The sequence below is a fragment of the Mus caroli genome, unplaced genomic scaffold (genome assembly GCF_900094665.2).
Source record: "Mus caroli unplaced genomic scaffold, CAROLI_EIJ_v1.1 scaffold_20644_1, whole genome shotgun sequence".
Lineage (NCBI taxonomy): Eukaryota > Metazoa > Chordata > Mammalia > Rodentia > Muridae > Mus > Mus caroli.
Window position 1 is genome coordinate 1 of NW_018390462.1, and position 12,881 is coordinate 12,881.

The following is a 12,881-nucleotide window of genomic DNA, read 5'->3' on the forward strand; positions in this document are numbered from 1 at the left end:
GAAAACCATCCATTTCATCTAGATTTTTCAGTTTTGTTGAGTATAGACTTTTATCATAGGCTCTGATGTTTTTTTGAATTTCCTCTGTTTCTTTGGTTATGTCTCTCTTTTCATTTCTGTATTCTATGTGTAGAGAGATAATGCTCTATGAATATGGAGTTCAGGCAGATCTGAGAGGACTTCGAGGTAGAAAAATAGAGAATCAAATTATATTGTATAAAAATATTTAAATTAAACTATGAATATAAAACAAGCAAACCCTGGACATCAACTCAGATGACTGGTGACAGCCCTGCTATATGGGTCTTTCTTGTGCTGACTGACACAGGTTGACACCCTCTCCTCCCTGCTCCAATGTTGTTGCGGAGGGTGGGGAAGGTTGGGGATGTCATAAGTAGCTAGGAAGAAACAGAGATCCAGATATAACAGATATATCATGAGCAGGAAATTCCTCTTGGTGCCCTTACTTGGAACAGATGTTAAAAGGAAAAAAGGAAGGAAGGAAGAAAAGAAGGGATGTAAAGAAGTCAGAAAAAGGTGGATGTTGTTACTCAACAACAATACAATCAATGTAAGACATATTATAATATTCACTGAATACAGGCACAACATCATTTCTATAGCATGTGTGATTGATGATACAGAAAGATGCCTTGTTAAAACCTGGAGGGGTAGGAAATGCAAGGCAAGGAGCTCCTTGTTACTTGTGCTTGTTACTGAAACATTTATAAATGTTGGAAAAGGATGGAATCAAAAAGTCATTTCTGGGTGTATCAGGAGTAAGGACAAAGATAAAGGCTGAATATATAAGATGACCTGGACATTTTAAAAATTGTTTTAAAAGCTACTAAAACCCTGTGTTTTTTATTAGCACTTTATATATTTTATTTTAGTCACATTTGACAGTATTATTTTTCTTAGATGCAATATTAAATCTAAATGCTAAATTCTCAGTAACAGCATCTCAGTTGTTCTCTGTACTTGCTGCCTGCAGAGGACCCACATTTAGTTTCCAGCACACACACTGCAGGCTCACAACAGTAAGTAACTTCAATTCCAGGAGCTGTGATACCCCATTTTGTTCTCAGACACTAGGCATGCAATGGTGGATATACAGACAAATACTCATATGCATAAAAAAGTAAATCTTTTATTATTTTTAAATTTTTATTATTCTTTAATAATAAAGAATAATTTTCTTTTTCTTTTTTACAGTCCAGACTATATCTCCCTTCCAGTCTAGCCCCCACTGCTCCCCATCCCATATCCCCACTCATATCTTTTGGCTGAATGTGATATGATTTGTATGGTTTGTATGAGTATCAAAAGAATGGCCTCTAATGTTCCTTCTAGTGACAACTAATGGTTGCTGAAATGCTGAATTCATATGACAACATATTTTGTTATAGAAAACAATGTACAGATGTATCAGAGTAATGAAATATCCTACACAAGAATATTACTCACCTTTATCACAATGATTAGTGATCAAATATATTTACTCTGTGAAAAATTTTAAATTATTAACATTTTCAGAATAAGAGTAATTTTTCAATTGTACTCGATAAATCCTGTATATGTGTACTACTACATAACATGCATCTTTACATAGATGGATATACATACATGGGTTTGTTTGTGCTATTGTAAAAGGGATTCAATGTAAAGAAATCATTAGTATATTGACTCTCACAGTTTTCAAGGAATGGAGTAGTCTTTCTATTTTAAAGAATTTTGTCCCCTGAGAGTTTCAACCAGCAGCCAATGGAAAGGAATGCAGAAACCCACAGCCAAACATTCAGTGGAGCTCAGGAATCTTGTGGAATTAGGGGAAGGATTCAAGGACCCACAGAGAATAAGGGTGCTAGAAGAAGACCAACAGAATCAACTACACTGGACCTTTGGGGGCTCCCAGAGACTGACCCACAAACCAACAAGTAAGCATGGGCTGGACCTATGCCTCTTATACACTACTTAGCAGGTATGCAGCTTGGATTTCATGCAAGTATCCCAACAACTGGAGCAGGTGCAGTTCATGAATCTGGTACCTGCCTGTGGATCCTATTCCCCTAACTGAGCTGCCTTGTTTGTTCTTAGTGGGAGAGAATGTTCTAAAGTGATTTGATGTGCCAGGGTGGGGTGATAGCCAACAGGACCTCCTTTTCAGAGAAGAAAGGAGTGGGAGATGGGAGAGGGGCTCTGTGATAGGCAAGGCAGAAAAGGGCTGCAGTAGGGATGTGAAATGAACAAATAAATACATTAGTCGAAGAAAAAGACTTTTGTGTGTATAAAGTGTGGGAAAGTGACACAACAGATATGCTTCCATTGCATATTTGAAGGCCAGGTGAAGAAAAGGCAGAATAGCTAAAAGTCTGCTAGAGGAGAAGGCTGGATTCTAATTGCAGGATGAACAAGCAGAAATTCTAGTGTTTGATAGGGAGGAATAAGGAGTCCAGTATTGCACCTCTGGACACTGAATAACACAGGGGCAGGGAAAGCAAAGTGTTCTTGGAGATGTCCATGTTTGTCTACTTCATGAAACTATTCTTTAACTAAATCTACAGGATTTATTAATATTTTTCCATCATAAAGGCTATTGGAAGGAGATAGAAATTTTATAGTTGAAATATAAGTTTAAAATTAAAATAAATCATTCTATCTGTTTAAAACAATTTTTAAATTTAAATATATTTTGATCATATTTTTCCCTTCCCTTAAATCCTACCAGATCCTTGCTTCCTCCCAAAGCACACAATTTTAAGATCTTTCTTCTTTGTTTTTTTTAAAACAAACCCTCCCCAAAGTGAAGAAAACAAAATAAAACCATGTCCCCAAACAAAATAAATAAAACACCAAACTGTAATAAAGAAAAACTCAAAAACTGTGGAATCTGTTATATGTTGGTCAACTAATCCTGAACACAGTAAGTTCCTATTGTGTTAGGTTTCCATAACTACTCTTCAAGTGCCCTTTAACTTCACTGTCTCTATGTTGTGTCCGGCCAGCAGATCACAGCCTGGGTTCTAGCCTGGAAAGGCATTTTGGAAACCTGGAAGAGAAGAGGGGCTAGGTGGCGAGAGAAAGAAATATAGCGAAGACAGTATTCTGATCAAAGCTCAATTTTACTATTTCCAGACACTCAGTTATAAAGGAAAGGGGAGGGAACCCGATTTCCCGCCAAACAATCTTGGGGTCCAGTAGCAGGACGAACACGTGTGTGCCTCCAAGCAGCAAAGCCACAGGGTTCAGCAGTGGGCGTGGCAGGGCGAATGAGCAGGAAGCTCCACCCTTGAGCAAGCAGGTTCAAGCAGGTGGGGGAAGGGAAACCACATCTCTACCTATATTCCCTCCCTTTGTCCAAATACTGTCACTTGCAAATATTCATAGCAATGTGTCATTGGTCTGGTTCAACGTCTTCCTCCCATTTCTGTGACACCATCAAAATTAGCTCCTCTTTGGGACTTCTCATGGTTGACTCTTGATTGGCCCATTCTTATATAGACTCACTGAAGGAAAGGGTAAATTAGCTTATACTTCCACATTGCTGTTCATCACCAAAGGAAATCAGGACTGAAACTCACACAGGGCAGGAACTTGGAGGCAGGAGCTGATTCAGAGGCCATGGAGGGGTGCGGCTTACTGGATGGCTTTCCCTTGCTTGCTCACCTTGCTTTCTTATAGATCCCAGTACTACTAGCCCAGGGTGGCACCACCCCAATGTGCTGGGACCTCTTCCTTTGATCACTAATTGAGAAAAATGCCTTACAGCTGGATCTCATGAAGGCATTTCCTCAAGGGAGGTTCTTTTCTTTATGAAAACTCCAGCTTGTGTCAAGTTGACACACAAAACCAGCCAGTACACTGGGTTTATGATATGATGTATGCATTTATTCTTGTGAAACAAAATGTCCAATCTGACTAGAAAGCAGTTAATTATCCCCATAATAGTTATGCTACCATTTACCAGTGGGAATATCATGCCTGGTTAATTATTATTATAGAATCTAGTGTTCACTGCTGGGTGAGATTTTTGTTGCCTTCTACTCAAAGTCTAATAACCTGTATATGATTTTCTGGTACATGAAAACTAGACAGTAGGCAAGAAGCATCCAGATCAGTACCATATTAATTTTCCTACACCCTGCAAAAAAATATATATTTTGTTCAATAATCAGTTATCTAGTTATCTAGTTGTCTTGGCAATAAGGAAGAATAGCAAGAGTCTGTATTATCCTGGGTTTTCTAGGGCCTCCATGATCAACAACTCATAACGAAAATTCTTATATCTGTCATTAGGATTTTGTTTAGTAACTGTAGATTTCAGGTGGAACATTGCCCAGACATACAAGATGTCTCTCCTTTAGTTCTTCCATTTTACACACACACACACACACACACACACACACTTGTTTAAAAAAGGATGAGTGTTTATAGTGTTTTGAATAAGAATTATTCTCCATTGGTGCTTCTATCTGAACACTTGTCCCCAGTCTCTGGCACTGTTGGTGCAGGTTGTGGAAATTTCAGAGGTAGATCGTTGCAGGAATAAAAAAAGCACATCAAAATTAGTTGGCCTTTAGAGCTTATAGTCTTGCTCTACTTCCTGTTTATATTCTCTGGGCTCCATTGACTCTTTCATCAAGCTTCTGCTTGCTTTCATGCTTTCTTCCATGATGAAATCTTATTCCTCTGGATCCCCAAGCTAATACAAATCCTTTCTTCCAGAAGTTGCTTTTTGTAGTGCTTTTTAAATCACCACAACAGAAGTGTAATCAATATAGAGTCTATTTGCTTTTTCATAATTCTTAGCTTGAGTTAACCCTCCTTACCTACACCCTAAATCCACCCTATATTCCTATATTCCTGCTCAAAATGTTATGTCCCAAATTTCCCCTTTGTTTTCATATTACCTATGTTGTAATGTTCCTCCTTGTTTTAACCAAAGGACCTTCCCTTGTTTATTTAGGTACCCTGGTTTATGATTCGAAGCCAGGATCTACATATGAAAAAGAACATCATAGTGCTTATTTTTCTGAGTCTGGGTGACCTTACTCAGGATATGTTTTTAAACTTTAATTTATTTATTTAAAAAATTCATTTAACCTGTAGAGACGAATACAAGGTCATTGCATATGCAGGTGCCACATTATCATTTTCAGTTAGGCATCTGGGTTGATTCCATTTTCTATCTATTGGGAATAACATCATTGAGCATGAGTTAACAAGTACATGTAGTAGGACACAGAATTTTCTGGGTAGATATCCTGGTGATCTTATGAAAGATAATCTATGAATTCCATACAACCCCAATAAAGGTCTGAGGTAATTCTTGTTAGACATAGAAAAAAATGTTTTAAAATTTGTATGGAATCACAAAAGGTTAAGAGTTGACTAAACAATTATAATGAAACGAATACTATGGTATGTATTATCATACCAATTTCAAGTTATAATATAGAGCTGTAGCAATGAAAAGAATGTGGTACTTGTACAAAAAAAGACATGTAAGTTAGTTATATGATCCATCTTTAAGTCCACAGGAGTACACCCACTTTCATTTTGAAAAAGATGTCAAAGATACAAACTGTAAATCAGACATCATTTTCAACCAATAGTGTTGGAAATATTGGATATCATTATAAGGAAGAATGAAACTAGATCCATATTCCCCTCTCTCCTTACATAAGAGTTTACAACTTTGAAACTACTAAAGGAATAGGTAGGAAAATACATGTCAAAATATTGTTGCCAGAAAAGCTTTCTGAGTTTGTAGTAATAAATTGAGACCAATGTCACTTCCCTCCATCAATTCCTCCACCTGAGGGGTTCTCTGAGGCACATTCAGCTGTCCTGAGTGGCCTGCTGTCCCCACTGCTCCATTGTTAGGCCACCTCTAAGCCACTGACATCAGCCCTGCTAAACCAGAAACATTTAGGTTAGATCCCTTACTCCCGCCCTTAACCCTTCTACCTACTATGTCCCCAGGGACACCTTCAGCGACTGAGAAACTTGCACTGTCCCCTGAGTTTCTTTGTCCAGTCCAAGGGAGGGGGTGGGCACCAGAAATGTGCTGCACCAGGAACATCCAGGTTAGGCTCCCACTTCCCAATATCTGCTATAACAGGAACATCCAGGGAGAGCCAGATGAATTAAGGCCAGCATAGGAACACATTCAACAAAAGCCAGGACAATACAGCACCACCAGACTCCAACTATATTGGTGTAGTAAGCCCAGTATATCCTATGACTCCTGAAGTGCAAGAAAATGACATTAAATCTAATCTTATAAGGACAACAAAAGACTTTAAGGAGGTAATAAATACATATATCAAAGAAATACAGGAAAATACAATGAAACAGGTAGAGGCCTTTAAAGAGGAAATAAATAAATCCCTTAAGGAAATACAGTAAAATGCAATTAAACAGGTGAAGGAAATCAATAAAATGGTTTAAGACCCGAAAATGGAAATAGAAGCAAGAAAAACAAACAAACAACAAACAAAACAAAACAAACAAACAAAAAACCACAAGCTGAGAGAATCCTTGAGATGGAAAACCAAGGGAAGAGAAATGGAACAACAGCATTCCAGAGAGTGTGAAAGAGTCTCAGGCATATAAAACACTACAGAACAAATTGATGCATCAGTAAATGGTAATGTTAAATACCAAAATTTCCTAACTGAGAACATCCAGGAACTCTGAGATACTATAACAAACCCTCACCTAAGATAAATGGGAAGAGAATCACATGAAGAGTCCCAACTTGAAGGCTGAGAAAATATTTTCAACAAAATTACAGAAGAAAACTTTCCCAGTATAAAGAAAGAGAAGCCTATGAACATACATGAAGCCTATAGAACACCAATTAGATTGGACCAGAAAAAAAAATCCCCCTGGCACAAAATAATTAAAACACAAAATCTATAGAAAAAAAGAAAGTATTTAAAAGCAGCAAGGGAAAATCGGTAGGTAACAATCAAAATCAGACTTATCAGAATTACACCTTAAATTTTCAATGGAGACTCTAGATGCTAGAGGGGCCTTACAGCCTCTAAGAGATCACAGATGACAAACTAGACTCCTAGACCCAACAAAACTTTCAGTTACCATAGATAGAAAAAACAGGATATCCCAAGACAAAAACAAATTCAGACATCTATACAGAAATCCAGCCCTACAGAAAATACTAGAAAGAAAACTCAAGCCCAAGCAGGTTAACTAAATCAAAGAAAACACAAAAACTGACTAAGACCATATCAGCAAAAATAAAATAAGTGACATACACAAACAGACACACAGACACACAGACACAGACACACACACACACACACACACACACACACACACACACACACACACATTAACACCAGAAGCATCTAAATAATAGGAATTAGTATTCATTGGCCATTAATATTTCTTAACATCACTCGACATAATTTTCCAATAAAAAGACACAGGATAATAGAATGGATGTGTAAACATGATACATCATTCTGCTGCATGTAAGAAACATACTCCACCAACAAAGATATACATTATCTCAGAGTAAAGGGTTAGAAAAATAGTTTCCAAGGGAATGGATCCAAAAAGCAAGCTGGAGTATCCATTCTAATATCTAGTAAAATAGATTTACAACCAGGGAAGTAGTCAACTAAAGACTGTCGCAACTTGAAACCAATTCCATGGGAGATCGTTATCTCCTGACATTTTGCTATGTTTGCAGACAGGAATCTAGAATAACTGTCTCCTGAGAGGTTACATCTAGCAGCAGAGAGAAACAGATTCAGAGACCCAAAGCCAAATATTAATTAGAGCTCAGAGAGTCTTGTGAAAGATTTGGGGAGAGAAATGGCCTAGCCAGAGGGGTCAAGGTCATCACAGGAAGACTAACAGAGTCAACTAACCTGGGAACGTGAGTGCTCATAGAAACTGAACCACCAACTGAAGAACATGCAAGAACATGTGCAGCAAATGTGCATCTTGATCTTCATGTGGGTTCACCTAACAAGTAGAGTAGGGACTGTCTTGGACTTTGTTGCCTGACACTGTATCCCCTTGATCTATGTGAACTCCCTGATTGGGCATCAGCAGGTGAGGTTGTATCTAGTTTGGCTGGGACAAGATGTCCCAGGATGGTACCAAAGGGAGGTTCCCTCTTCTCTTGGAAGAATGTAAGGGGTAATGGAAGGAGGGATTGTAAAAATTTATTATTAATAATACCTTTCAAAGCTTTGAACATTTAAGGAATCAGAACCAACACAATTGTAATCTGTGACCTGGAGGTAGCTCTAGATANTGAGGAAACACCTTCTTTGNAGCTGCTTTATGAAGAGACAANAATGCTTCCGCAGATGCTGCTCCCTCTANGAGGGAATTACATAAAGCANTGTTATTTGGAGGCTACTTAGATATACTAAGATTACCTGATATGTAAAACTATATTCCAGAAATATAAAATCAGTTTTATGATTGTATTTCAAAGAAAAAGTAATAGGATTTAATTAGGAAAGGGAAATAATGGAGATTTTTTTCAAATATCCTTCTCTGTCCCTAATGCAATATTTTCTTTTGAGGATAGTCTTTTTTAAAATATGAGATATTTAACATTTCTGACNAAAATGGCAACAACCAGAAAACAACTTGTATGAGTTTTTTTCTAAATAAGAAAAATATTTCAGGTGTATGCAATAGTAAATAATGCACTTCTCAATCTACTGGACACGTACCTAAAAATATTAGAAAACACAGACCCATATAAGAACTTTTGGGTTTGCACTCTGCTCTAGAGAATTGCACATATGTGTGCATTCCTGTTCAGAGGTGTGTATCTCGTCCACTACAGTGTTTTGGGAGTGGGTATGAGCTAAGTTACCACTCATGATACCATTTCATGTCCTTTAATACTTCCCCACACTTACCAAAAATTAGGCGTTATATTATAGTGTCAGGAAATAAAAGAAGCAAATTAATAGAAAATGGACTTGAGGTGCTCCTTGTAGGCTAGGATGTCTCCAGGCCACTTGGTGATTGTTTCTCACAGACCCAAATAACCTGTGCAACCTGCTATATGATTGTGGCAGAACCTTCCCCTAAGGAATAAAGATTTCAAGAAAGCAACCACTGGATAATGAGTAGGCAGGATTTCTGGGTTAATAGAGGAAGAGGGTAGGGAGGAGAATGACAATTAAGTAGCTTAAAACATTAGGATGCTAGTTTCTGAGCACAGNGATTGTGTTTCCTGTTGATTCTAAACTAAGATTGTATGTTGTCTTCCTTCACACTATGACTTAACTGGGGTCCAAAGAGCTATGAGAATTTGGAAATATGGGGCATGCATGGCAACAGCCCACCATGGAAATNTTGTGAGCTGAGTGGAGAGATTTCAGAGTTCTGATTCAGAGNGTCTGCTGGGCTGCAAACAAGCCAGCCTGTCTGCCAGTGCCATGCTTTCGGTAGCATGGATTACTTTTTAATATTTCTTGCAACACATGGTATCNATCTACAATTAACAAATATTAGGTATTATCCTCTAGTGGGCTTCCTTGTCTGCCCTCAGGGGGAGAGGATGTCCCTAAAACCACAGAAACTTGATGTGCCCAGGCAGGAAGATACCCAATGGTGGCCTCCACCAACTTAGAGGAGAAGGGTAGGGAATTATTAGGGGGATGGATAGTGGAAGGGAATGACCTGGAGATGGACAGCGATCAGCATGTAAAGTGAGGGGGAAAAAAGAAAGAAAAAATATTTTGTATATTTGACTTTTTAATAAATGCATTATTTTTGGATATCACAATGTCTGAATATTTTAGAAATATATTTCACTACAAATGCTGGCTATATAGACCATTGAGATAATCAAGAATTTGGGTCAAATGTATTTATTCTCTGCTATAAGATAAATATATTTCTAATGAAAGGAACACTGTTCTAGATACATAAAACAGAATCATTCAAAAGAAGAATTTTGGGAGTTTTACAAACTGACTAGTGTGATGCATACTATGATAAGCAGAGGGTTCTCTATATCCCAGAGAGATGTTGTTCTTCATATGTCCCATTGACTAAAAGTGTCCTGCCCTTGTCAACATTAAAAAAAAATAAAAGTGATGGCAATAATTTTACATCATTAGCTATACTTAGCCCTTTCTCCTGTTTGCTAGCTCTCTAAACATGAATGTTAGTAAAAAAAAAAAATCAGTCTTTTTTCATAAGAAAAACTTTCTTTCAAAGAACTTATTTAGAGCAACTTTGACATCCTTATTTCTCAGGCTGTAGATCAAGGGATTCAGCATGGGCACAACAATGGTATAAAATACAGAGGACACTTTCCCTTGGTCCATGGAGCTGACTGATGATGGCTGCAGGTACATGAATGCAAGGGAACCAAAGAAGATAGCAACTGCTGATATGTGTGAGCTGCAGGTGCTGAAGGCTTTGGACCTGCCTTCAGTGGATTTAATCCGGAGGATGCTGGCAATGATGAAGATGTAAGAGCTTATAATTGTCAGAGTTGGAATAAAGATGTTAAAAACACTGAAACATAAAACTACTACTTCATTAATAAAAGTATCAGAACAGGGGAGTTCCAGGAGTGGAAAAAGATCACAGAAGTAATGATTTATTACATTTGCCTTACAGAAATGCACTCTTAACATGCAGATTGTGTGAGTCGTGGCACCAATCAAAGCTATACTATATACCCCAAATATCATTGAGGAACAGACTTGAAAGGACATTACAGCATTGTAAAGCAACGGGTTACAGATGGCAACATAGCGGTCATATGCCATTACAGCTAACATGTGACACTCTGCAATACCAAAAATAATGAAAAAGTAGAGCTGAGTCATGCATTCAGGATACGAGATGATGTTCTTCACTGTCACAAAGTTCATCAACATTTTGGGAATAATGACAGTGGACTGGCAGAGGTCAATGAAAGACAGACTGCTGAGGAAATAATACATGGGTGTGTGAAGGTGAGAACTGAGTAATATCAGGATGATCATGCCTAGATTCCCCACCACTGTGACCACATAGATTGCTAGAAAGAGGAGGAAGAGTGGCAGCTGCAGCTCTGGTTTGTTTGTTAACCCAGCGAGGATGAATTCAGTCACTTCAGAAAGATTTCCTTTTAACATTTTCTTCTCTGGGTTCTATGTTGAAAGAGACAAAAATGAAATAACTATCTAGTACTTTAGCATATACTGAGGTGTGAAACATTATTCAAGCTTTCATTTTGGTAAACATCTTCTATTTTCTGACAGATAATCTTAAATTTTAGAATCTGAAGCATTGGACTGCTTAACACATGCCAGTTATACTTAAAGATATGTTACTTCTGTCTGTGAGTATATTTTTTGCTATGAGAATATTAGGACTTATTCCATGGACATGAAAGAGTGATCAGATGCATTCAGTGGAGTCTTCTAAGGAGTGTCCATGACTCATTTGTCCTTCTCCCCATAACTCTATAGGGAAATACATTTTTTCTATGTTACAATAAGAGCAGCATTCACACAAATGCAAAAGACCACCACAGACGTCCACAAGTGTTGCTATACTTAATGGTGGCAACCTAAAACCTTTTTCCATAAGGCAATGAACAACTTAAGTAAGTTGTACTTTCATCAACATAACAGAACCTTAAGGTAATCAGGTAGAAACTTCAAATCAAAATGGATCTGAATTTGAAAGTGTATAATGAAAATACTTTTACATGTATATGGATTAATTTTTTATACATAAAATTCGAAGAAATCCTTAAGAAAATAGCATGGTAATTTATTTAACAAGCCATCATAGACTGAGAACAAAGATCATTAAGAATACTCAGAAAACAAAAAAAAAATCACTTGAAATATCATGAAAAGTGTTAAAATATTTAAGAATAAATTAAAGAAATATAAACATTTCACTTGAAATTATCAACATTGTTAAATCATTACATACATGGAAAAAAATCCCATTTTCATGAATCACAAGATTCAATATTGTGAAATGGCAATAATTCCCAAACTGGTGTAATAATTCAGTGTAATGCTAATGAAAATCCAAGATACTTTCATTACCAATACCAATATAATGATCATATAATATTCACTGAAAAAGCAATGTGGCTGGGAATGTTCAGAACAAACCTGGAAATGAATAACATTTGGAGTTTCAAGATTCCCCATTTGAAAACTTACTAAACATTCCAATATTCTCATAATTCAGGTATGCCATGAACTATAAGCAAACTATTAATGTGTAAAGAAACCCTATATCTTTATGTTGTTGAAGTTATGCATTTTATAAAAATTCAATGGAGAAGACTATTTTCCAAACTATGGACAAATAAATGAAGTTACATAATAAAGTACATTTTTACTTTTCATAATAAGATAAATGGATGATATCACTAAATATAATAGTTAAACTTAACATTTGAAAAAATGCACCAGTAGATCTTCATGCCCATGAAATTTGTGATAGTTTCCTGGAGATATTGGCATAATCAGAGATTATAAACAAAACAAAAAAAGAATTATTTGGGCATAATTAAAATTTAAAAAAGGCTCTTCTGGTCCTACCAGCACCATGGTAGCTAGGGCACAGATTTGGCTGACACCTGCCAGCTACCCACGACACCTGCCTTGGGATCTTAAGACTTCTGGTGAGTGGAACACAGCGTCTGCTCCAATCCAATCACGCGGGACCTGAGACTGCATTAGTTAGGGAAGTAGAAAACCCTGCCTGAGTAGGGGCACAAGCCCCTTCTGGTCTGATCAGCACCTGGGTAGCTAAGGCTCAGAGTTGGCTGACACCTGCCAGCTACTCACAACACCAGCCACGGGATCTTAAGATTTCAGGTGATCCGGCCACCCTGCCAGCCAGAG

At 37.3% G+C, this 12,881-nt stretch overlaps 1 protein-coding gene across 1 annotated transcript; it reads right to left on the reverse strand.

Moving 5' to 3' along the window:
- Positions 1–10,205: 10,205 nt before the first annotated feature.
- On the reverse strand, positions 10,206–11,144 carry LOC110288658 (olfactory receptor 150-like). Its single transcript, XM_021154951.1, has one exon. It carries the CDS (start codon positions 11,139–11,141, stop codon positions 10,206–10,208), a length of 936 nt encoding a protein of 311 aa, XP_021010610.1. The 5' UTR covers positions 11,142–11,144.
- Positions 11,145–12,881: the final 1,737 nt, after the last annotated feature.